This window comes from Drosophila simulans, chromosome 3R (genome assembly GCF_016746395.2).
Source record: "Drosophila simulans strain w501 chromosome 3R, Prin_Dsim_3.1, whole genome shotgun sequence".
NCBI lineage: Eukaryota > Metazoa > Arthropoda > Insecta > Diptera > Drosophilidae > Drosophila > Drosophila simulans.
Genome location: NC_052523.2, coordinates 23,827,311 through 23,852,696, shown reverse-complemented (window position 1 = coordinate 23,852,696; position 25,386 = coordinate 23,827,311). Strand labels below are relative to the sequence as shown.

General features: G+C 49.7%; 5 protein-coding genes across 24 annotated transcripts; 2 read left to right on the top strand and 3 right to left on the bottom strand.

Annotated features, from left to right (window-relative positions):
- Positions 1-313: 313 nt before the first annotated feature.
- On the top strand, positions 314-2,044 carry LOC6729872 (E3 ubiquitin-protein ligase RING1). Its single transcript, XM_002105139.4, has 2 exons — positions 314-1,703; positions 1,763-2,044. The coding sequence occupies exons 1-2, from the start codon at positions 438-440 to the stop codon at positions 1,805-1,807; spliced, it is 1,311 nt and encodes a 436-aa protein (XP_002105175.2). The 5' UTR covers positions 314-437; the 3' UTR covers positions 1,808-2,044.
- Positions 2,027-3,151, bottom strand: LOC6729871. The gene is made up of 2 exons (XM_002105138.4): positions 2,932-3,151; positions 2,027-2,858 (listed from the first exon to the last, which is right to left on the bottom strand). Exons 1-2 carry the CDS (start codon positions 2,950-2,952, stop codon positions 2,406-2,408), a joined length of 474 nt encoding a protein of 157 aa, XP_002105174.1. The 5' UTR covers positions 2,953-3,151; the 3' UTR covers positions 2,027-2,405.
- Positions 3,152-3,361: 210 nt separating this feature from the next.
- LOC6729870 (hydroxysteroid dehydrogenase-like protein 2) lies at positions 3,362-4,883 on the bottom strand. The gene has a single exon (XM_002105137.4). The coding sequence runs from the start codon at positions 4,701-4,703 to the stop codon at positions 3,462-3,464; it is 1,242 nt and encodes a 413-aa protein (XP_002105173.1). The 5' UTR covers positions 4,704-4,883; the 3' UTR covers positions 3,362-3,461.
- A 434-nt stretch (positions 4,884-5,317) lies between these two features.
- Positions 5,318-20,001, bottom strand: LOC6729869 (protein unc-80 homolog). Of its 19 annotated transcripts, none has more exons than XM_016177680.3 (30): positions 19,850-20,001; positions 18,897-19,151; positions 18,227-18,253; positions 17,914-17,934; positions 17,523-17,855; positions 17,169-17,468; positions 16,976-17,113; positions 16,610-16,923; positions 16,344-16,543; positions 16,098-16,279; positions 15,805-15,917; positions 15,551-15,568; positions 15,119-15,263; positions 14,564-14,999; positions 14,299-14,496; positions 13,617-13,959; positions 13,455-13,560; positions 12,781-13,398; positions 11,988-12,720; positions 11,798-11,935; positions 11,441-11,739; positions 11,205-11,383; positions 10,543-11,149; positions 9,931-10,488; positions 8,621-9,874; positions 7,108-8,565; positions 6,534-6,702; positions 6,417-6,473; positions 5,809-6,359; positions 5,318-5,750 (listed from the first exon to the last, which is right to left on the bottom strand). In XM_016177680.3, the coding sequence occupies exons 2-30, from the start codon at positions 19,140-19,142 to the stop codon at positions 5,517-5,519; spliced, it is 9,975 nt and encodes a 3,324-aa protein (XP_016036633.1). In that variant the 5' UTR covers positions 19,143-19,151; positions 19,850-20,001; the 3' UTR covers positions 5,318-5,516. The 19 variants fall into 19 exon arrangements, with proteins under 19 accessions (XP_016036633.1, XP_016036631.1, XP_016036619.1 ...); XM_016177678.3 differs by having other exon boundaries at positions 6,417-6,464; XM_016177666.3 differs by having other exon boundaries at positions 5,809-6,473.
- Positions 20,002-22,105: 2,104 nt separating this feature from the next.
- Positions 22,106-24,960, top strand: LOC6729868 (myosin light chain alkali). Of its 2 annotated transcripts, XM_016174552.3 has the most exons (6): positions 22,107-22,246; positions 22,401-22,428; positions 23,413-23,718; positions 23,779-23,865; positions 24,211-24,257; positions 24,369-24,960. In XM_016174552.3, the coding sequence occupies exons 1-5, from the start codon at positions 22,244-22,246 to the stop codon at positions 24,252-24,254; spliced, it is 468 nt and encodes a 155-aa protein (XP_016036617.1). In that variant the 5' UTR covers positions 22,107-22,243; the 3' UTR covers positions 24,255-24,257; positions 24,369-24,960. The 2 variants fall into 2 exon arrangements, with proteins under 2 accessions (XP_016036618.1, XP_016036617.1); XM_016174553.3 differs by lacking the exon at positions 24,211-24,257 and having other exon boundaries at positions 22,106-22,246.
- Positions 24,961-25,386: the final 426 nt, after the last annotated feature.

The window sequence follows — 25,386 nt, the reverse complement described above, 5'->3', positions numbered from 1 at the left end:
CTTTTTTTAAAAATAATAAAATACATTGTTGGTAATAATGTCTTGAAAAACCTGTGATAGGTTTTAAAACTCGTAAAACTCATATTTTTTAAAACTCATCATTTTTTAAGTTTAGTGCGGATATTATAAATGGAATGTTTCAAGTGGACGTAGTTATGATAATACCATTACAATTTTTAAGATTTTTAAATAAACAATGGGTTGTTCTGAATTGCAATTTTGTGCTAAAAAATTTAAGTGTTCGCGCCAAGCTACGTACTAAAATCTAAAAATACCAAACAAGAATACCAACTGCATTTGTTGTTAGGCCTTTCTCCGTGGTGGATTTATTGAACAACCGAAGTGCGGTCACACTGCAAGCTAATTTGGAAAATCTTAGCGAAAATTTTGTAAAAAGTGGTGTTTGTGTATTGAAAAGCCTCAGAATTGGTTTGAAAATGACGTCGCTGGACCCGGCGCCAAACAAAACGTGGGAGCTGTCGCTGTACGAGCTGCAGCGCAAGCCGCAGGAGGTGATCACGGACAGCACGGAGATCGCGGTGTCCCCGCGGAGCCTCCACAGCGAACTGATGTGTCCCATCTGCCTGGACATGCTGAAGAAGACGATGACGACGAAGGAGTGCCTGCATCGCTTCTGCTCCGACTGCATTGTGACCGCCCTGCGCTCGGGCAACAAGGAGTGCCCCACGTGCCGCAAGAAGCTCGTCTCCAAGCGCTCCCTGCGCGCCGATCCCAACTTCGACCTGCTCATCTCGAAGATCTACCCCAGTCGCGAGGAGTACGAGGCCATCCAGGAGAAGGTGATGGCCAAGTTCAACCAGACGCAGTCGCAGCAGGCGCTGGTCAACTCCATCAACGAGGGCATCAAGCTGCAGTCCCAGAACCGGCCACAAAGATTCCGCACCAAGGGCGGCGGCGGTGGTGGTGGTGGAGGAGGTGGTAATGGAAATGGTGCTGCCAATGTCGCAGCTCCGCCTGCCCCAGGTGCACCCACTGCTGTGGGCCGCAATGCCTCCAACCAATTGCACGTCCACGACACAGCCTCCAATGATAGCAACAGCAACACCAACAGCATTGATCGCGAGAACCGAGATCCGGGTCATTCGGGCACATCGGCAGCATCGGCCATAACGAGCGCCTCGAATGCGGCGCCCTCCTCGTCGGCAAACTCGGGCGCCAGCACATCCGCCACCCGGATGCAGGTGGACGACGCTTCCAATCCGCCCTCGATGCGGAGCACTCCCTCACCGGTGCCCTCCAACTCTAGCAGCTCCAAGCCGAAGCGCGCCATGTCGGTGCTGACTTCGGAGCGGTCCGAGGAGTCCGAGTCGGACTCACAGATGGACTGCCGCACCGAGGGTGACTCCAACATCGACACAGAGGGCGAGGGCAATGGCGAGCTGGGCATCAACGATGAGATCGAGCTCGTCTTCAAGCCGCATCCCACGGAGATGTCGGCGGACAACCAGCTCATACGGGCGCTCAAGGAGAACTGTGTGCGCTACATCAAGACCACAGCCAATGCCACCGTCGATCATCTCAGCAAGTATCTGGCCATGCGGCTCACGCTCGACCTGGGCGCCGATTTGCCAGAGGCCTGTCGCGTGCTCAACTTCTGCATCTACGTTGCTCCACAGCCACAGCAGTTGGTCATCCTGAATGGCAACCAGACTTTGCACCAGGTCAACGACAAATTCTGGAAGGTGGGTTTGCGCTTGCACAACTTTTCACGGTCTCCATTCTAATGTCTGTATGCTTTTAGGTAAACAAACCCATGGAAATGTATTACTCGTGGAAGAAAACCTAAGCTGCACGAAGCGTTTTAGTATTAGGCCGTTTATTTCTGAAATGGAAATATGTCTAGCTGTAGAGCTTAACGCACGTATATAAAGCATTCATGTACCACAAAATATATTTAATTGTAAGTTAAAGGTTTCCTTATTCAGTTTTCGGAATCCCTCGCTATAAGTCAACAGATCTATATTACTTCGTCAACAATATTTTACGAATAATCAATACATATGTGTATCGGTTGCATTCCGCATCAGATTTATTTTATTCCCTAGTGCGTAGAACATTACAAGGCATACATATAAACAACTATATTTTTAAGTTAAGTAAAGAGTGGCTCATCTGTGGGTTTAGTAGAATGTGAATGTTTGGTGAGCTTAGGCTCTAGCACGACTCGGAAGCCACAATGAGATAGGAGGACGGTTTCCGTTTCTTCGTTGTATGACTATGACTAAACTGCGGTCTTCTATACACTTGGACGATTGTGGCAGCCTCCAAGGCACTGGGAAAGGTAAAGATAGGAGCTGGGTCAAGTACGGTGCTCCAAAGGTAACCATGTGACTTTGGTAGGCGTTGCACAGTGCACACAAAAACATCGATTTGCACCGACTTTATCATTTTGGCACCCGACGCATCTTATCAGCGATGGCGTCCCTGAAGTCTCGAAAATCGCTGCTGCCCTCGATTTCGTTGCGACATTTGCTCTGGATGCGATAGAGCCCGCTGCTGATGTCCGTGCGATCGGCGCTGAGCATGCGCCTGGAGAGATCCTGCTCCAGGTCGTAGGGCAGGCCCAGATCGACCAGTTCGTCCACCTCGTCCTGGGTGAAGGTGCGCTGATGCTCCGCCAGAAACTCGGCGCACTTCTCGTAAATGTCCAAGTACTGCTCGGCCTCGTCCTTGTCGCCGGACCGCCTCGTCTCCATGAACTTGCGCAGCAGTCTGGTGGCCTCCGCATCCAGCAGCGTCTCGTGCACACTGTTCGACAGCACGTAGATCCTCCGCACCTCGGCGACAGTCATGTTACTGCATCCGCAGAAGCACCTTATCATCTGCAGGGTCTTGTTCTAGCGATAGCACACAAAAGTCCAATGATGAGTAAGTGACTTCCTTGCCCACCTTTTCCTTGTTTCTACTCACCTTGCTCGAACTGCTGGCCATATCGAATGTTTGGTGTATCTGCCTCTAGATTTGGGTGTATCTCTTTATGGATTATGTTTACTTGACGACAGGTGGAGACACACCTTGCTTACTCTTACTTTCTATTGTTGTGCTTTTTACTTGTGACCGGCACGATTTTTAACCCACGAATTTTATTGGTCAACAACTAGGGCAGTGTGATTGCGCAGAGGTGTGCCGAAAATACAACAATTGCCTTGGGTGAACTAGATCTGGTCAGTCTGAATGAGTTTGAATTGCGAACTTGTAGCCCGCGCTATTCCAAAATATTAACTATTGCTTGGGTACAATCAATTCATTTAAACAATGAATAATCTTCAAGTTAAGTTCCCACATTAACCTCGCACAATGCCAACTATTACCACTACTCGATCAGCAATTAATCGCTGGCTTTTGGAATTTCTAAGGAATCTCATACTTTATTAGGAAAATACATACATACATAACTGAAACGCTTGTAAACAATAAAAAAGTCTGCCACTCAATTGCACCTACAGCTTGGACTTGAGCGCCTTCATTAGCTTCTCCAGCTTGAGAGCCTTCTGGAAGTCGCCGCTGATCTTCAGCTTGCCGGTCATGTAGGCGGGAGCCGCCTTCAGTTTACCCGAGAACATGTCGAAGAAGTTGTTCGAGTTCATGGTGAGCGTGGCGTCGGGAACGGCAGGTGGCGTTCCGGCACCGCAGGATCCGGAGCCGTTCTTCAGGTCCAGGAACCAGGTGCCCTGCTCGGCGCCGCTGATGTTGAACTGGAAGACAGCCTGCGTCTTCGAGACGATCTCGGGCGAGAGGAGAGATTCGATTTTCCGGAACAGCTGCGGAATCTTGGCGTCTCCTCCACTTGCGGGAGCAGCAGCAGCATCTCCTGCCGCAGCTTCAGTCTCTACCGGAGCTCCCTTCTCCTCCACGAAGAAGTCCACCATCAGCTTGTCGGCGTTCTCGCGGATGCAGGCGTAGTCAGTGAGATCGGTGATGCCCGCCGATTCCAGCACCTCGTCGTCCACAAAGAACTGACCAGTGGACTGCCTGGGCTCACGGGTCAGGATTGCGTAGGCCGCATCGGCCATGATCTCCGGCTTGCGTGACCACTGGGCGGAATCTGGACCCGTCAGCATCTCGATGGCCGCCGTGTGAATGGCAGTGCGCGGCCACAGAGCGTTGACGGAGATTCCCTGGTCCTTGAACTCCGCGGCCATGCCGAGCACACACATGGACATGCCGTACTTGGCCATGGTGTAGGCCACATGGGGGCCAAACCACTTGGCCTTCATGCTCAGCGGCGGCGAGATGTTGAGAATGTGGGCGTGGTTGCTCTTCTTCAGGTATGGCAGGCACACCTTGGACACCAGGAAGGTGCCTCGAGTATTGATGTTGTGCATCAGATCGTAGCGCTTCATGTCCGTATCCGGGGTGTTGGTCAGCGAGATGGCGCTGGCGTTGTTGACCACAATGTCGATGCCACCGAACTTGGCCACCGCGGCCTCCACGGCGCTGCGCACCTGTTGCTCATCCCGCACATCCACCACGCAGGGATAGGCCTTTCCGCCGGCCTTCTCGATCTCCTCCGCAGCCGAGTAGATGGTGCCCGGCAGCTTGGGATGCGGCTCCGCCGTCTTGGCCGCCACCACAATGTTGGCTCCATCGCGGGCCGCCTTTAGAGCAATCTCCTTGCCAATTCCGCGCGAGGCTCCCGTGATGAACAGGGTCCGTCCTGCTAGTTTTCCTGTGTTGATCATCCTGTCCAAAGTTTAAAGACCGCTCGCCGTGAGATCTCGATTCCCACTGGTAACGGTGACAGTGCTCTCAATCGAAGATTCCAAGAGAAAGTCCAAAGTGCAGATTCAACCGATTTGATCCACACAACAAGTCGTCGAGTTTCATGCACGCACACACACTCGCCGCTCTCACGCACACTGCCTTCGCCTGTTCCCCGGTGTGGCAACCTTCATCTTTGACTTGACAAAATCTGGCAGCACTCGACACGAACTATTGCGCTAGCCCATATTTATTTGAAAAATGCATTTGAAATAAACGCACTGATAGCAGTGAATTTTTATGTTGTTCAAAGTTTTTTCGTAGATAAATTGCAAGAAACAAAACCAAAAACAATTTTTACTAGTAGATATTTTAATAATTATCACTTTTTATAAATTCACAACTAGCAAAATCATGTTTTTTGTCAAAAAAAATGTTTGAAAACACAAAACGTGATCCCATCTCTAGGGTTCAGACCAATGGCGGTACCTATCGATAAGCCGTTGATAGCTGATGGTAGCCATGTTATCAAATTCAAATTCCAGAGCCACTTTCTACATCGTCAGAACTTCTCATCAAAAAAGCCGAGTAAAACTTAGAACGGCTACCAAGTACTTTTATTAGTTCTAACTCTACCTATCATATACAAAAATGGCACACAATGGAAAACAACGATTCATCTATAAAATTCAACGCCCAACAACTACCTTCTGCATGTTTAACTACTCCAAATTCCTGTTAGTGCAACCATATGGGTTCTAAAGTTCGTAGGCCCGGTCGCCGTTCTGTGATTGTTAAATGAGGGTGTCCTCGTCCTGTCCCTCGAAGACCATTAACAGCGAGTGCTGCGAGGGTGAGCGGCCCAGGGTCAACCCACCCAAGGATCCATCCGGCGAGAGCAGGCCAGTCTGCAGGCTGTTGTTGTCCCGATAGCCGGAGGTGGAGGATGTCTGCGAAACGGAGTCCCAGGAAATCTCGCCCAGGGTCTTTGCCTGCGCCTGCGGGGCCTGTTCCTCTTGCGAGGTGACCTACGTGTGAAAAACATATGTATGTTTTAAGGGGCTAAAACCTCTCTGGTTGACTTACAATGCTGGGTGGTTCCATGGGCGTCAGGCGACTGCGCTTAAGCCTAAAGGTCTTCCGGCTGGCGGCCTTGGATCGCTGCAGGCGCGAACGGGTATGATCGCCGGAACTGTCCTCCGCCGGGCTCTCGGGTGAGAGCGGTGTGGTGGACGTCTCCCCGGATGAGTGCCGGAACTCCACGGACGAAACGAAGCGCAGCTTGGGCGGCTGGGCCTTGAAGGGAGCTTGCTGCAACGACTGCGAATGCGAGAGATGCGAGGGCACGGCGGAGGCGGCACCGGTACCAATACCACCGCCCGATCCATGTCCTGATCCGCTCGGCGTGGCCCCCACCAGCGTGGGCGCCGATCCTGCGTCCGCCTCGCCGCTCTGGCTCTCGCTGGTCGTCGTGTGCGGATCCCTGCCCGTGGAGCTGCTCGAAAGCGACTCCCGCGGCGGGTGCAGCGTCTGCTGCGACAGCGTGTCGCTGGGCGTGCAGATCCCGCCGGATCCGCTGCGCGAGTCGATCGGCACGGCGGAGACGTGGGAGTGCGAGGCCTGGCCCGTGGTGGTTCCTGTGAAGATAGATATGAGTGAAGGTCTTTGCTGCGACTTGTGGGCTTCAGCCGCACTAGTTGCCGCCGGTGTGTCGCTCTTCTTCTGCTCGGAACTCTCGCGATCTGTGGAGACTGAAACATGAGTGGGTGTGTGGCGCAAGGATTTCGATTCCGTCCGCTCCGGCCACTTACCGTAGCGTTTCTCCTCCAGCTCGTCGCGAAGGTCCCGCAGCTCCCTGGCCAGTTCCAGCAGCAGAGCTCCCTTAGACTTAATCCCGCCCTGCGGCGGAGTTCCGCGCAATCGCTCCCGGATGATGAACTGCATGTGTCGTTCGTGATCCCCAATGGGTGGTTGCGAGATCTGGAAGATATCAATCCTTAATGTAGCTCGATTCGATTAGTTTAGGAGTATGGTTGTGGGGCTTTGAAGTGCAGGTCGGGAAACTACTTGAGGGTATCAAAAGATATTGTAATCGGTTTACAGATATGCACCATAAGAAATTATAATAGTAAGTTACTCAAGAAAGGAAACTTGTAACTCGGTATGGGGAACTTGGGTTCATGTTACCCATGGCACAATAAGTCATCACTCCACTCTCAGCTCAACTTGTATGAACCATTATCTAAAAGTTATCCCTTTAAACACGATTACTGCAAAGATGGTTAATAGGGTTGGGGTCACCAGCAGTGACCATACACCCAAGGCAAAATCCCTCGTTGGTGTCAACAAAGTAGAAATGAATATCGAAGGCCCCCCATTTCTTACCTTGTGCAGAATGAAGGGCAGCAGGACAATGTAGAGGGGCGTTCGGTGGGTGACCACAAACTCCATAAAGCTCCAGAGATCCGGCGCAGCCTCGTTGCGCCTACCGAGATCCCTCATCACCCGAACGATGCGCGGCCACTCGTTGGAGAGCCGGCTCTCGAAGCAGATGCACACGATGCGCAGGGCTAAGAAGGCGGCCTGGTAGAGGGACCCGGAGATGCGGGCTGGGCGCTTGGCATCCCGACTGCCGGTGAAGGTGAGTGAGCCGGCGCGTAGGTCGCCGGTCACCCGGTTGATCTGGGACACGGCCTGCCCGGTACGACCCGCCGGCGGACTCATCGCATTCAACACGGCAGTCAGCAGGAAGGAAACGTCCGACATCTTCAACTCGCCCACGTCGGAAACGCCGCGGCCCGAGCAAACCTTCAGACACAGTGGCATTATCAGATGCATTAGAAAGCCCTCGGCCTTTTCCTGCGTGGCAAATTCGGCGCTCCCGCCGCATATCTGGACCAGGGAGAAACAGTCCACGGGGCTGACCACCTGCAGGGCCACCAAACGCACCACGGCCGAGCAGAAAAAGGCCGGCGGATTCTGAGACATGAGCGCTGCTCCTGCGCTGGAGACGCCCTCGGGAATGCCGGGCTCGTTGACGATCAGATTCTGCACCGTGCTGATGAGCGTTTTCATCTGCTGCCAGTGCAGCACGTACGAGTGCCGTATGATCGTCTCGTGGATGCCCTTCAGCAGTCCGGCGGCCGCCTCCCAGTCCGTATTCCTCCTGATCGATGGCTTCTTTGAGATCTTGAGGAACACCTTGTCGATGCGCCGTAGAATGGTTACCAGTGCGTTGCGCAATGTATCGTTGGACCACTCCGCCCGCGGCAGAACCGCCTGCATATAGCGTTGCAGACCCCGACAGGCCATGGACTCCGGATCATAGGGCGACACCTTAAGCAGGGAATGCGCGATGTCCGCCAGACGAATGTGACACTTGGCGTCCAGAACCTCTGTGGGTTTCGTATCACTGGGCATCTTCTTGGCCAGCTCTGCCAGACGTACGGTGGATTTCGTAAGGAAATCGGCCACCACGGAGAGCAACACGTCACGTGGTCTTCGGTACTCGGTGCGTATCATTTCGGAATCCTCGGCAGAGTCCATCATGTTCTTGGTGCGAGCATCGGTCATGTACTTGGGATGCGTTTCCTCTTCAAAGTCCAGGCCGGGTGAACAGGGAGGCCCCCGGCTGCAGTTGCGCTGCGAGGAGCCCTTGTGCTCCGGACTGTTCCGATAGGGTCCATTGTAGCTCTTGGCCAGACCCTCGCAGTTGTGCACCATGGTGCGAATGGCCACCGCCAGCTGGAGGATTATATCTCGCTCAGACTTTCCCTGCAGCGGAATATAGCTGGGCGATTGGATCTGTTGCAGATAGCAGGGCAGAATGGCCTCCAAAATTATCTAAAAGGATCAATGGTAAGTAGGATTTATATATAGATCGAAAGTAGGGACTCACTAGCATTTGGTATCCTCGTGTGCTCTCTGCGGAGTAGGAGACGACCATGACACATAAGGTAATGCAGTCCAAAACGGTCACGTCGTCATCCTCGTCATGGTAACAAAAATCGATGGCCTTGAGGGGCTTGGGTTCCTTGACCAGCTCCGCTATGTTTAGAGGATCCGGCGAGGGATCCTCGAGACTGAGTAGCAGGTTGAACAGACAGCTCGACTGCACCTTGTGGGCTTCTCCGTACGTACCATCCTCATCCGTGTCGAGAATGGCGGAAACGGAACCAAACATTTGCAGGATAAATGGCTTCCGGTTGAGCAGATAGAACTGCTTTACCGCATACTCAATGGTGGTGGTGATGAGCTTGTTAGTCTGATGCAGGGAATAGACTTGCAGCAGGGTGGGCATAATCATGAAGTATCCGTTCGTGGAGAAGATGTTCTTGAAGTTGAAGGCGGCGTTGATGAAGGTTGCCATCACATAGCGCATGATGCACGAATCTTCGGCGTGCAGAATGGAGGCGCCGGAAAGGACGTTCAGAAAGAGTTGGATGTCCGCTGAGTAGGCGAAATTCCCAGCCATGGCCTCGAACATGCGGGCGATCAGCCGCACCCACATGAACTTGTGCAGGACGTCCAACCCGAGCAGCACCTTTCCGTACTCGCCACCATGGTGCAGATCCAGATCCACCTCGAGTGCCTTGCGCGGAAAGGAGGGCAGCTTCATCAGCTCCTCGTGCAGGAACACCACCCGCTGCACCACCATGTCCACGTTCTTTAGAATAGCCCATGTCAGGTGAACCTTTCCGATCTCCACAAACTTCTTGGTAAGCTCCTGCTTCTGAAGTGCCAGGAAGGACTCCTCAGGGCGCATAAGCATCAGACGCACCTCAGGGTATTGAGATCTCTTGAAGAAGTACAGATCACGGATGTACCAGTTGGGATTGAGGATTTTACTGCTCTTATAGTCTACTAGACAGTAGTGACTGGTGTTCTTCTCATCGATGGGATAGTAATCCAAGGCCTCCTTGAGCAACTGGCAGAAAAGAGTATCCTCCTGGACGGGAAACTGAGAGGGTATGTTGTAGTCATCATCCGCTGGTCCGTGGACAACAATCTTTTTGGCAGCGGGCACATTGGCAGTTAGAAGGATGGATGCATCGCACTGCTCCTTTCGCAGAATCTGCTTGAGATCCTTGAACATAATTCCATGCACCGAGTGCACCACCATCCACAGCACAGATAAGGCAGAGCCAACGAGCTAGGAAGAGAGGTTTCTTGAGTAATCTATTTGTGATCATGAATTGCAGTACCCACCTCTTGCTTCAATTCGTTGGAAGATCTGACGTAGAACATGATGTATCCTATAATCGAGTTGTAGAGCGCAAATGCCGCCTGTTGGGGCAGACGGGGCACGAATCGGATGAGGTGTCGCAGGAGCTTGAACATCTGATCCTGGCGATCGCGAGTCAGCCGCTCAAAGACATAGCGCAGAAACAGAGCTGACTCCTCCACCAAGCAAACCCAGATCACCTGGTAGGCAATCTCATATACCGCATTGCCATCCGATCCAATGGCGGCATCGTCCAGGCAGCCAACGATCTGCATTACGGAGGAGCAGAGAACGGATGGGAAGAGAGAGTGGGCGTGGTGCAGGTGCGATGACATGCGGGTGCCATCAAGGTCCTCCTCGATCTCATGGTCCTCCAGCTTCTCCATTCCGGGCTCATGGGAGGCCTGTTGACTTATGGGTATCATGGTGATCAGGAAGCTGTGGCGCTCCGCCCGCTGCTTGTCCCTCTGCTGGCGCAGGGCATTTCGGATGGCCTCGGTCTGTTGCATCTTGCGACTCTTGGTTGCGGTGACCAAGGATCGCTGAAAGACAAAAATGCATTAGACCATAAACAAAGATACCCTCCCGACCAGTACATAACCCAGGGTCTCCGCGGCCTTCTCACTCACATGTCTATCTTGGTTCAGGGTTACGTCCATGTCCTTTGTCTGCTGGACTGGCATCCATGGTGGATCCACCACCGGCAGGCTTTCAATGCCAATCTTGGGCGACGGTAGGGTGAACTCGATGCCACCTGGTGGCACCTTGAAGGTCACATCGTGGGCATTCTCCTCCATTCGAGGCCAGACATGGAAACGACACTTCCACAACACCAGATAGCGCTGAATGGCTCCAATCCTTATGTCCGGATCCTTGTGCTTCAAAGCCCTCTGCATGATGTCGAAGGCAAAGTTCTGGGCCTTTACCGAACCCATCAGAAATACGGCGGCACTTGAGGTGGCCGTATCGTGATTAGTCTCTAGGAGGAGTTCCCAAGCGGCGGGCATGGCCTCGATGACCATCTCCTCGGTGAGCACAACTGCACCCTTTAGCAAGGTGGCCAGTGGAAAATGGAACAAGTTACGTATGTGAATGCGGATAAACTTCAGGATGGGTGGTTCCTCCTGCATCTTCTTTTCCTTCTCCTGTCGAAAAGCTTTGGCCAACTTCTCCGCCATTTCCAGATCAGGATCGTCACTAATCCTATAAGCATGTATATATTATATATATATTTGGGTAACATATGAATACTACCTACCGATCTTTGCGTGACAAACTATCCTTTCGCTTGGACGGAGATGTCTGAGTGGAACTCTGCTCCGATACTTTTCTAGTGGAGCGAGCTCGAGATGTATGTGGCTTACTGGAGGTGATGATAGTGGGCTCCACATTCGGATGGTCTGCATCGAAGGTGAATCCAAACTCCTCGCCATAGACCTACCAAGTAGTAATATGTTTTTAACTAAAGTTTCACTTCTGTCAAGGACCTCCTACCTTTCTGGTGGCTTTGACCAAACGAGTGCAGGATCGCATGTGTCGCTTATAGCAAAATGGATGACAATATCCTTTGTGGGTGCAGTAGTAGTTATAGCTGGACATAAGATCGATGATTGCCTTTAGCCACGGCATATTCTTGGCCGTATCATCGTTTTCATTCGAGTCCGTTGGTGACTCCGGCTGCTGATCGTCGCTGAGAATTCCCGGTGATTCCTCGCCACCACTGATCATGCCCTGCTCCGAGGTGTCACTGCGATCGGAGAGCGAGGAAACCTTGCGACGTGATTGCATATTGACTGAAGGTATTAAGATAAGTTTAAGATAATAATCAAATAAGCTATAAGTTTTACTTACAGTCGGTTTCGATATCCTTGCTGTCCTTGGTGTTGCGGCGAAGCTTCAGTGAGCGACGCTTGAAGGATCCTCCCGTTGTGGTGGCAGTGCCTCGTCTCAGCAGGAATGGTCGTACAGCCGATGCAGTGGGTCGACGAGCTAGGAGTAATAGTATATTATATATATAATATATATAGTTTGTAGATGTTACCTTCTTCACCCTCCTTGGTCAGCGTTGTGTTGCTGCTGTTCTCTGATTCATTGTCCGGTTCGTGGAGTACGAAGGATATCTTTCGCTCCGACTGGCCGGCGCCATCGTTCCCGGCTGCTATCGACTGCAGGCTCTGGGCGGAGGTCTGCGAGTGACCCATGGAGCTGAGGGCCATGGACCAGCGCCGATTGGCCTCGCGGTATACCTTCTCCCAGGGCGCCGGCTTGTCGCGATGGATCAGCTTGGATGTCTTTGGTAGCATCAGGTAGGTGTCCCGCAAAAACGCCGTAATCTCGAAGAGCAGCACACAGGCGATCAGCTTCAAGGAGTGCGGGCAATCATTGCCGTGCGGATTGACCGATGTTTCGTCCAGGAAGTCCTCCTCCTCGTCCTGCTGCAGCAATTCGCGCTGCTTCTCGGGATCCGTGAGACTCGCATTGACCGCTTCGTACTGCAGTCGCTCCGTGAACAGAATCTCCTCCAGCCTGGCTCCCACCATCTCTGCCCACTGGTGGAACATCTTCCCGGCTGCCCGTTGCAGGATGTGGGTGCGCCTGGCGCTCGTTTGGCTCACCTGCTGCTTCATCTGATTGAGATTGATGTTTGCGCCCGAGGCCCGGTAGCTGCCCACGTTCTGCTTCATCCAGGCGGGCCACTGACCCTTGTTGCACAGGTGGACAAAGTGGGCGCACTCCAGCAGGAAGGTGGCCCGAGCCACGAGGGGAGCTTGTGGCTGCAGAACATAACGGAAAGTTAAGAAAGTGACTCCCAATGAGGTAAGATATGTACTGACCAGATCCAGAACGGCGGCCACCAGCTGGGGATCGGGAAAGGAGCCGGGGGCACAGGTCTCCAGCAGGAAGGAAAGCCGAAGCATGCCCACGCGCACCGGTTCGGTGGGCACCAGCTTGCGCTCCTTGAGGATGACCACCTCCGACTCCCGCGGACCGTCGCACATGTCCGAGGAGCTGCGGCGACTGAAGTCCGCCGTCTCCTCGATGCCGCCCACCTTCTTCTTGCCCTTCACAATGCCGCCGAAACGGTTCAGCCGCCGCTCGACGCGTCGCTTGGCGCGCTGAATGGACCGCCCAATGCCATCGCTCGACCGGCCGCGCTGGATCTTCAGCGAGGCGTGCCGCATGAACGTTGAGGAGATCTCCGGGTTGAGCGACCCGATCTCCAGATCGATGGACGATGCCTCCTTGGGCGTGCCGCGGAACCAGCGCACCAAGCCGCTGAGCCGTCCCAGCGAATTGCGTTCCGAGCTGGACGTGGAGTCGGACAACAGGGCGCGTTCGCTGTGCCGCGGAGTCAACGTGGGTCGCACCCCAGTGGTCCTGCGCCGGAAGTTGCTCAGTGGCGACTGGCTGGTCTTGTAGTGCTCCTCGCAAGCCTCCGTCTCCAGCAGGCTCTGAAATATAGGAGGCGGGGATGAGCTTCAGATTGAGATTTAGGGTTTCTTCTCACCACGGCGCAGGCGGACGAAGTGCTGCGTTTCTTCAGCAGAAGACGTCGCTGGGAACGGTTGTCGTCGTTTTGCAGACTCTGATTTGCATTGGCCTGCGGAATGTGTCTGCAATATGGGATTTGGATCAATAATCCTCCTGCTATTTGATTTTGGTTACTCACCTGATCACACGAGTGGTCTGCGCCGAAGGACCCTTTTTGTGTGGCCTCGGAGTGACGGCCAGGATGCCACTGAGGGCCACCAGGCGAAACGGACCGCCGTGGGCGCCCTTCACATAGGTGACCAGCTGCCGGATGTCACCGTAGAGGGCTATGTTCTCCGGACCCTTCAGATCCTTGCTGGCCTCCACAAAGCGGCTGACCAGCGGCTTGAAGACCGCTCCAACCACCTGGGCCTCGGCACCGCCGCTCATGCCGCCGCTAAAATTGGTCGAATAGCCGCCCTGACCTGGTACGCCGCCAATATCGGTGTTAGCATTTTTAAATCCACTCTGACGTTTATGAGCTATTGCATCATTTCATACATACATACATATATATATATATACAACGTATTGGTGGTGACAGTAAAGAATCGGGAGGGACAACTCAAAAGCATTAGCAAAATTCTCGGCATGCATAATGGGAAAATAGAACCACAAACAGCATGGGGGATGCGGATTCCGGCCGGAAGAGCAAATCAAAAGTCGAATCAAAGGGAAGCCCAACTCAAAATGGCCAATGGAACTCATAAGTCTGGTTGGATCGATTATTAAATGGGGGATTTGGTGCGCCTACAATTGGTTGGCATCCAAGCCCAGCATTTGCGGTCTAGCATCTGGCCAGAAACTAAGTTGACACTTACTCAGTGGCGACAGCAGGGAGCTGGGATCCACGCAGAAGGCCAGGAAGGCATGGAAGTAGTCGATGAGTTCCGGCAGCGGTGAAGTCTTCACCATCTCCTGCATAAAGCGCTTGGTCCTTTGACCAGCCTGCCGCAACATTCTCGACAGGATCTTCTGGCACTGGTTGCGCAGGAAGTCAGCAGGTGGCCCCCGAACACCTAGAAGTATGTTAAATATCATCAATATTTCATTGGATTTCATTGGAAAAAGCTAGTGTCAACCTACCATCATTGCATCCGTGTGGACATCCCAGGACCTGCAGAGCTCTCCTCGTTATACTCATCGAGATCTCGTGGGCATGCTCGCCCAACTTAAGCACACCCATTTCAATCAGCAGCTCGCAGATGTTCAGACCCGCTTCCAAAACTCGGAGTGAGCAAACCTGTGCCGGATCCCGCTTGAAAACATTGCTGATGGCCAGCAGAATTATCTCGTAGTCAATGCCGCCATCGCGAGTTATATAAAAGGAGGAACCCGGCGCCTCCGACTCATCCACGCCCGTGTAGTCGATGTGGGAGTCCGTGTGGGAACGCAGCATTTGACCACGGTACCGGGTGGTGGTGCTGCCCATGCCAGTGCTACCATTGCCACCACCGTTTCCAGTCTTGCCAGCAATACTGCCGCCATTACTCAAGGCATCCAGCTGGGAGTCGATGGAGCCCTGTAGGAAAATAATTGGGTTTTAGCCGTAGTTCATTATCATATCTTGAGTGGGAACTTATTTTGCGAAGGACAAACTTCACCGACCAGGTCGTAATCATAACAATGATAATGGCTCACCTGACGCTTCATGTAATCGGGCGAAGGTGTGGGCGTGTGCTCCGTAACCGTAATGATGGGATTCCGGGGATAGAAGGCCGTGGAACGCGGACAGGTGGCCTGCGATGGCCTTGGGGCCTTGGGTGGCTCAACGTATCTGTAAAATCTTGTATTTTGTAGGATACGTGCGAGAAAGCGTGTGTGTGGCATTAGTCAAAAAACGGCGTGCGGCAAGCTGAGGATTCAGGGGTTATTCGGGGGATATCCAGGTGAAAGTGGGGTAAAAGGTGAGCAAGAAACAGACTTGGACAGGTGCCAAAAGGGTAGCATACAAGAGGTGGTGAAAAGGGGGAAAACCATTGTGGGCTTAGAGCACATAAAGCATAGAGTGTGGTTCTTGGAGTTCGAAATGCAAATCGTTGTCAGTTAGGTTCTTGGTAGGCCGAAACTCACCCGCTATCAAGCAGACAGCTGGTTGTTCATCGGAGAAAGTAGTACAAGGCATGGGTTATAGAAGATATAGCATTAGCATATAGCACGAGAGCAAAGAATGAGTCTCTGAAGAGTGTGGAATTTCGAGAATCGTTTGGAAGTGTCACCTGTATATGGTGTCTATGGCATGTGTGTTCTTGGTTCTGGTGTCAGAGGCCTGATTGAGAGTCAGTCGTATTCTTTGGATTTTGGCTAGCTCCGGGATTTAGATTTACCTGAGACTGGGCATGGACTTGCCCTTGATCAAGTTACTGGCTGGTTCGCGACTTATCATCGAGGCAGATCGCGATAGCTTCTTCTCACCCGTGTCCAGGCTGCGATGGTACTCCTATATGATAGGATAGAACAATATTACTATCGATCAGTATGAACATGCGCACATTTAGATAACATTAAACTCTCAAGCCAAACAAACACCATTTAGATTGTAACATTTATATGGGGATTATAAGCGGGCACCAGGCAGAAACACTTAAGAACATTAAACATAGGTTTTTGCTCCGCTTACTGCATGTTGCAGTGGTGTCTTGCCATTGGCTGAGTTTGTGTCGAGCCCTACTTTTTCCAAATTCTTCTCCGACTTTGAGAACATCTTTGTCTCCACGAAAGCCCGAAGATCGGCCATCTTAACGCGTTTCTTCTTCTCACTGCCGCGTCTTTCCGTGGTGCTTGGCGCACTTTGAGGTTCTTCTAAAGAGTTGGATAAAAGTATAAATCAAAAGGGGTAATCAAATCGGCCCAACTTTTAACTCACCTGCTACACAGGCAGTCACAGTGGGCGATGGATCGGGTATTTCAATGTAATCCTTAACCACAGAACTGCCTGGACTATCCCGACTATTGCTGCCGGGTCCCTGGTACAGTGAGATCTCGATTTGCGGTATGGGCAAAGAGTTCGAGCGCTTGCGAGGTTGATTCAAGGTGATGGCCGCCTCCTCACCAATGTCACTGAGTCTGAATTAGGAATGGCAACTAGGTAAGTTTTACATGTTATACAAGTAAGTTATTTTAAAGTCCCACCGATTGTATAGATACTGCAGGCTCCAGAAGATGCCCTCCTCCTGCCAATGCGAGATGAAGAGGCAGCGGAGCACAGCCACGTCCAGGAAAGTGGCCGCGGATACATCCGCCTTGATACTTTCCGACTTATCGGAGTCCGTCTCTTTTTCGATGGATGCACTGCGCTTCTCCTTCATCGAGGCACCGCGCATGAGTTCCTGCTGATCAAACTCGAACTTGGTGGAGGGCACTTTATCCTTGTCCCGGGAGTTCATTGACTGTCGACTTCCTCGACGACTCTGGGATTGTTGCTGTTGCAGCAGACTGGCATCGGCCTGGTTAAAAGATACTTCAGTTATTACTTAGTTACATAGTTTAGGAACTTACCGTAAAGAATGAGTTATCCATTAGTTGTGGCGCCGAAGGCAGCCTAAATATGACCACACGTTCATCCTCCACGCTGGAGGCTTCTTCTGGTATGGTTTCGGGAAAGGCGAACTCCTTGGGCGAAGAAACCCAGGAACCCTAGATTAGGGAAAAGTTAAAAACAATTATTTTTGTAGATTTTGTATAAACAAACCTCCTCGTCCTGCCTTCCATAGTCTGAGATACCGCTCTGTGGCGAATCCGCCTTGGGCGACATGGCATCCGCACTGAGTGAGTGTTTCCGGGCGGGGAAAACATCCGTGGATCCTTTCGGAGTGGGTGCACACAGCAGGTTTCGAGCCTTGGGCTTTACGGGAGCTGTAAAGCATGGAGCACCGGGTGCTCGATTGTCCCACATTCCCTGCCAGAGCTTAATGCCATTCTCCAGGCGAAAGTTCTGGAAATCCGATTCCTTTAGGTGGTGTATAATAGGTGCAAATAGGTACACAAAGAGCTGAAAGGGGGGGTATTAAATAAGTATGTCTATATTAACTTGGGTTTAACATACCGTAATAGTTGGTACAGAAAACAAGTACTGATCAATGGACTTCGACTTGGGTTCCGTCGCATCTCCCAAGCCCAGATCCTCGCCGCCTTCATCATCAGCACATTCCTCGGCGGCGTACAGCAGAATCCACTGCATGGTGTAGAGCAGCTTGGTCTCCACAGGACCAATGGCCTGCATGTCCTTGACGCGATTGTAGAGCAGAGCGGCACAGGCGTGCATAACATGTGGCAGAGCTCCTTGCAACAGGCGCCATCGGGGAATCACACCCAAGCCCTTCGTGAGGGGTGGTGACAGGCCGAACTGGATGTTCTGCACAAGCACTTTCTCAAAGGACTACAAAGTGGGGTACATAAATATTAAGCTAAAAACCTATTAAACTTGAAACACTCACCTTGCAGGCTTCCTTTGACTCCTGAACATCGTAGGTATAATAAGAAATTGTTCAATTTATAATAAAACGTTTAAAGTAGATGTGGTTTAAAGCTACCAAGATTACAGCAAAACAAAGGGGTCTTTAGACAAAAAACCAATCTTAAACATAGGCACATAAAACATTTAACATATACAATATAAAGGGAATCAAATTAAGCTTTTAACCTCAATATTACACATATTTTGCATATAATATGATTCTGGTTAAACATTGAGCAAACAAGCTTTGGAAAAGAAGGGGGTTATCGCTACTACAAACATTTATAACTTACATGGTGTCCCGGTGCATGTTGACAAAACTACATTCAGATTCAGACAAATTGCGAAAGATTTTACAATGTTAATTTGTACAGTTTGTCATTGTAGTTGTGATTTTAGTTGGGTTGTGTTTAAAGCATACTGAATGTACTACACACAAGCGCAGGAAAAGTTTCCAAGTCTACATTAAGCTAGGCAAAAAGTGGAGCATACTTTTATGGGTGGCCAATAAAACTATGTTCCTATCGGTATGAAACTTTTCCTGGTGGCCTGGTGTAAATGAAAGACAGGTCTGTTGTTCAGTTTGTGAAGGAAGGTGGCCGTGTTAGTAGTTGTTAAAGAAAAAATATAAATCGAATGCAGGAAAGTATATAAAACATCAAACATCAAAGTTAGGTCTCAAATTTGGCTCCCGATTTTCCATGATTTTGCCGGAGTGAAATCAAAAGTAGAAGACATTGAACACAATTTCTGGGCTTCAATACGAATTGCTTGCGCCAATCTGAATGCCAATCGTTTTGGGTTTCGGTATGTTACACAGTCCATCCTTACAACAAACACGCATAGCGAATATACAGCACCCATTTGTGTGGGGGGAATGGTTCCTCAAATGGTTCTTGGCCATCTTAGCTCTTTTCGTTTTCTATCTTTGGCAATTGACTTAATGCTGTTGGCCAAACTCACCAGACAGGTAGACTCGTGCAGCTTGCCCAGCTTGGGCCGGATGAAGGGCGCTATTTGGCGCCACAGGAATGTTTGCACGGACACCGGCAAGCCGAGGTCCTGCAGTCCACTGTCCTGGTCAAAGTCAAAGTCATCGTTGTTGTTGTTCGCCCCATGGCTGTTGTTGTTCGTCTGCAGGTTGTTGTTGTTGGTGGTGTTGCTTGCTGCTCCTCCCGTTGCGGCTGTCCCCGCGGCATTGGTCACCATGGTGGCCAGCTGGAATGGCACAAGGACACAAATCAAATGGCGTGCAACAGCTGGCTGTGCCGAGCCCCATTCATAAAACCAAGACGGGTTGGGGCATTGCGCCATTAGCATATGTGCAACAGGTGTTTGCGTGCGCAGGCCCAACACGCTGCTCCTGTTGATTTCCACTTTGTTTTTGCCAGCGACTAGGTCAGTGCCATCACGGCACTCCCCCGCTGCCGAAAAACCGACCAAGATTTCGGTCCTGGGACGCTGCGCAGAACGCAGACTCCGCATCAGCGGCGAGAACGAGGCGACTGGGTTATAGATACAGAACTGGGTTTCTGGTATACATGCTAATTTGGGGCAAAAATTTTCACAGACTTATATAACCCGAGCTGGGATTGTGGAAAATTTCACTTTTCCGCGATTAATTGCCGTCGCTCCGTCAATTGTTTGGCACTTAGCACACACTCAAATCAAACGTGGCCAACGATTCGCTTGATTGGTGCCGCACCCAGTGGAAATCGCTTCTGGCCATCGCTTCAACCAACTGGGCTGGGCTCCTTGGACAGTCGTCACTAATTGCAGGACCTTTTCCTGGGCTGGCGCCCGTACGGGGACCCAGAAGCACTTTTTGTTTGATTTCAATTTGTGTATTTTCCCGTTTTTTTGCCCTTTTTCCTGCAGTCCAACCAGTTTTTTTTTGTAGTTCTGCAAGGGCTTACCTTGATTTGCGCGTAGCCAGTTTCGGATAACGTTTACTGCTGGAGCGTTCGGATGCAACTGAGACAAGCGTCGTTAACTGACGAGCTCTGAGCTCCCCGTCGTTGTTATCCTCTCAGCCGGCCGCGTCCTCAGTTTGCCATCGTTTCCAATGCCGACAGCAGCAGGCCAGCAGTGCGTATACAGGATATTTTGCCGAGAAACACACACAAACGCAGAGAGTCGTGCCACCACCCGCACTCAGTATTAAGTATACGCACTGAATGGACGGGCAAAAAGGCTGCTCTCCGTGTAAGGGGTGTCCTTGCACTTGTTATGGCATGCCATAACACACTCGCACATCGGGACACCCTGTTTGCGAAGCACACTTATCAATGATAACAAATGCCTGAGGGTGGGCATTGCGTATACGCCGTGGTGTGGCCATTAGTACTCCTTGGTCTACGAGTCTCTGGGATGCGACTGCGAATAAATAGTGTGGTATTAAAGTAGTAATGGCCAAACATAAGTCACTGTCCCTATCGGACTTGAGTGGAAATTAAATCCATCGCCTTTGTTCATTAATTAATCTTCTAGTTGATTAAGCACACTTTGCTTTATCTTGGCTAAGTTCATCCTAGGTTATTTTATTTTAACATAAGTAAAAGAACCTAAGCCTTTGAGAAATATTTTAAATTACTTGATTACCATCACCAGTTGTTTACATAAATGAGTTCTATAAATACAAGCACACGATTTCAGTCTCAAGGGGCTATTTATCAATGACTTGCGCACATTAATCTGCGCAGATTCGTGGCAACAATCGGCTGCTGATAGCAGCTGTTCAATCAAGGACCAAATCGGCCTAAATACCCATGCACCAGTTACCCGCTTGACAACAGGTGGTGCCCCAAGGAGTAAACAATAACACAGCCAGGGAGGCTGCGCGGCCAAAAGCCGAGCCGAGATCTCAATGGATTGAGAGACAGGACAGCCCAGAGAGTGGGTCCGAAGAGCATCAGCCGGAAGTTGGGCACACAGCTGGGCTCAAAACTGGGTCAAAGGAGGGCCTGTCCGATGGCACGTACGTGTGTACATGTACATTGGCATAGAATGTCAAGGACATGGGTGCATGGAAATGGATGTGCCGGCAAAGTCAATGGCCTGCTTGGCTTAATTGCCACTTCCTTGCCAGATTTGCCGCCTTTTAAGCACCTCGCTTACCCTTCAGGCTTGATCGGTCATTATATACCCACCACCACCCATTTACCTATGCAAACAATTCGAGCATTCAGTTGTTGCTGTACATTTTTGCTCCGAATACGCTTCGTGTATCTGTGTCATAGTTTTTATAAATAGCACGCATTAAAATGTTGTAGAGGCGGCACACAAGGCACAAGAAGGCGCCTGAGGGGCCAGTAATGCGCCTTCTATGTAGATGAGATGCCAACGAGGAATAGAATGCTTTTGGAGCATGTATAGTGTATAAATATTGAAAATGCTGGTGTTCAGGTGTTCTGGCAGCGGACAAACAAGAAATCGGGCATTTAACACCCCCACATACGACCGGCTGACAAAACATTTCGAATGATAACAGGCAAGACCTGAGGAATACGTACGTACGCTTGCCAAAAAGACGATCAGGGTCGATGAGTGTATAAATATATACTTGTATAGGCCACATTTATAGTACATAGCCCCATAGCCCACCAAAGCATCTAAACATACCCCGTAAATCCTCAGCATGGAGGCGCAATCTATTGCGCAGCGCTAAACAATCAATTCCCAACCCCAATCCTCCCGCCTGAATGAGAAATCTTTCCCAGAAAATATTATCTGCAAAATCATCTGTAACATCGAATGATATTCAACACTATCCGGCTGGGAATGCCACAAGCGATTATTATTTTGCCTTCACGAACGAAATAAAAAGAAAAATTCACAGAATAGTCGAAAAAAAAACAAAATGCTTAAAAATAGCCCGGCCAGAGAGCGGACAACAAATGGCTCTGGCTCCATAGGAGAGCCCCCCAATATCTGGTGGTCGATGGTCCATGGGATCCCAAAAGAGAGTGGCATTCGAAAAAGTTCCCCAAGATGAAAGTAAATTCTTGCCATCGCACAACTACACCATATATTTCGGTGTGTGTATAGCCTTGCGCAGGAAAAGAGCGTCCGTTTCGTCATCCATTCGTATTCGTATTCGTATTCGTTTTTGAATTCGTTTTCGAAGCTATAGCTATAGCTGTATCTGTATCTGTATCTGTATCTGTATCTGTATCTGTGTCTGAGCGCTCGGCGATCGGCTGGTTGGCTTTCACCTCAGAATTACCTTGCCGTACTGCCGCTGACGAATAACGTTCAGTCGAGACCGAGCTCATCCGCGATACAGTTGATTTTCGCATCAAACAGACAAAATGGTGAGTGCCCAGTCGGCCAAGGAGTCTTCACACATCTTCCACCGATATCCAGTGATATCTTTGTATATAAAATATATGCAGCAGCTGAAAACGCAACATTTTCCACACTCGAACTAATGCCAAACTCCCAAATCTTTTTCGATTCCGTTGACAGGCTGATGTTCCAAAGCGTGAAGTTGAAAGTAAGTTAAGACCCCGCACAAAAAGGATTATCTCTAACCTCAAACGAAATCCATCGAAGTTAAACCAATAAAACATATTAAATAAAAGAGGTAACGGAAAACCCAGCAGAAAGGACTAAAACGCAGTAAAAATATCCATGAAAATACAGATTACATAATGTGCGCGTGTGAGATACACAACAAAAAGTACACAAAAGTCGGTGAACATATTTCGTAATCACTTGGAATATATCGCATACATATAAGCGTGCCTATATATAACACTATGCGGAAAATTTTCATTAAGGAATGCTGTCGTCTATATGCATCGCCTGAGCTATTTTCATCGATCGACCATCGAAACCAGGACGGATAAAGGTTGCCAACACAATTCCGGTAGAGAAAATGTAGTGCAAAGTTAAGTTTTCGGTTTGCGTTATAGAAAAGCCGCGGAAAACAATGAAAATCGTGTGTGTATATGTCGCGAACCCGAACGCGCGATCCTCGTCTTCGAGCCGAAATGCTGGTCGTTTAGAGATCTAATTTTGGCCAAGTTATTTCTTCAGATTTATTTTCGATCAAACGCACAGCGAAAGAGATGAGCAAACTACGCGACTTTGTGTGTATATACGCCTATATACCGTGTATATAGCGCAGACGAGGGCGAAGGCGTTCGGTTCGGGTGTCGGATTACGTATACGTAGTGTGTTCTCGGGGCTGGCAACTCTCCCAGATCCGCGCACTCACGCATACACACACTAAGTAGGCAATGCCCAGCCATGTCAAGATTTTCATGATGACCAAAAATGTGCGTACCAGAAATTTCAGGGTTACCGCATCGACCCCGTTTTCGAAAAAAAAGGGTGGTCAACACCCACCTCTGCTGAAGTATTTTTAAAACAATTAATGAGGCAGCATAACAAAAAAAGAAACAATAATTTGATGGATTGACGTTTGATCGACTACCATGAAGATGTAAATGCTAATCGAGTTCCTTTTGCGCAGATGTCGAATTCGTTTTCGAAGTCATGGGCTCCCCCGGTGAGGGCATTGATGCCGTCGACCTAGGTGATGCCCTCCGCGCTCTGAACTTGAACCCCACCTTGGCGCTGATCGAGAAATTGGGCGGCACCAAGAAGCGCAACGAGAAGAAGATCAAGCTGGATGAGTTCCTGCCCATCTACTCACAGGTCAAGAAGGAGAAGGAGCAGGGCTGCTACGAGGACTTCATCGAGTGCTTGAAGCTCTACGACAAGGAGGAGAACGGCACCATGATGCTGGCTGAGCTGCAGCACGCCCTGCTGGCGCTTGGTGAGTAATCTGCTTGCATATACCCTGGGATATGCCTCTAAATCATTGTGTGCCCTACAGGTGAGAGCTTGGATGACGAGCAGGTGGAGACCCTGTTCGCCGACTGCATGGATCCCGAGGATGATGAAGGATTTATCCCCTACTCTCGTAAGTATTCGTTCCATGGACGATCCTGATCTAATGTTTTTTGTGCATAAACGATTTGTAAACGCCGTTTGTCTATTCCACATGTCACTCTTTGTCTGCGCACAAACCAAAAATCCCCACCATTCTGCACTGTGCACTTTGTACCACCAACTCGACCTGAAAAACACCAACAAACCCAAAAATATGTGTATGCGTGTATCCATGTTTGCGTGTCCATTCCTCCAACACTACACTCGAAAAAAAACCGTCCAACTCCCGAATGTCAATCGTATGGTCTCTGCACGGTGATTGCGTCTTGTTTACCCGCCGTTTGTCGTCGATCCACTTGAAATTGAATGAAAACAGAGTTCGTCCAGCGCCTGATGAGCGATCCCGTCGTCTTCGACTAAACAGTAAGTAGGGATGGAGCCCATGGCCACTTCGCCGATCTCTGGATGTCTACTTGTCCAACAAACTTGAGGAATCCCTTGCTAATATTGACCTCTTCTCCGTCTACTCCACAGCATTCCTCGCCAGAATGTGTGACAGACCCGATCAGCTGAAATAGTTGAAAACAACAGCTTCAACAACAACAACCAACAACAACAACACCAACAAACTTTTAGCGACAACCATTCTCCATAGATGTTATATTCATCGCTAACTCTCTCTATCTCTCTCGTATATTATTTTAATTAAAAATTACTTCTGCTACTACAACTGCAAAATTGAACTTCAAGATAATATTATTTTTTAAAAAATAAAAAAATTTAAATTATAAAATAACGAAAAAAAACTGAAAAATATTCAAAGTTTTGTGCACATTATTTTGTTATGAATTATTTTGTTGGTTCAGCCAAAAGCAAAGCAATAGTTAATGATTATTTTATATGAGACGTGAATAAACCAAATAGCAAATAATATAATGTTTAGGCAAATTCAACATCCGAAAGCGCCCAAAAAGGCAGTTATCAAATCGCCAAATGTGTAAATTGTGGCCTCTTAGCCTTCTCAGTTTACCATGTGAATGTGTGAAAGTGAAATAAGTCAAATGTATTTAAATAAACACTAAGAATAATTGTGCGGCCGATGAGGTGTTGCACAATCAATATAAAAGAAGATCAGGGTGGTGGAAAATTTGGGATTATGCTATACAAGCAGCCTGCTTAGTAATCCAAATATTAATACAAGATTTGGCTGGCTTGTTTATTAAACTAACAGTAATAGAGAAAGTTTAACATCTTATACTGAATCCGCAAAGAAGTATCTAGATATTTTCGCCGCAGACCAAAATACGTCAGCTAAGACGCAAACCAACAATGAGAGGCAGGCGAATAAACAAAAGACCGTGTACTAAAATGTTTTTATCGTTTTTTCTCAACGAGAGAGAGCTTTCGAAATATACATTTAGCTCAGAGCTTGGTTAATATGGTTTTTGTCTCTACTTTCGTAATTATTATTCATTTATTATATTTAAATAGAAAGTGTAAAAAGGGGTGGAAACACACGCATCCTGGTATCTGCCTTCCTCGTCTATTCAAC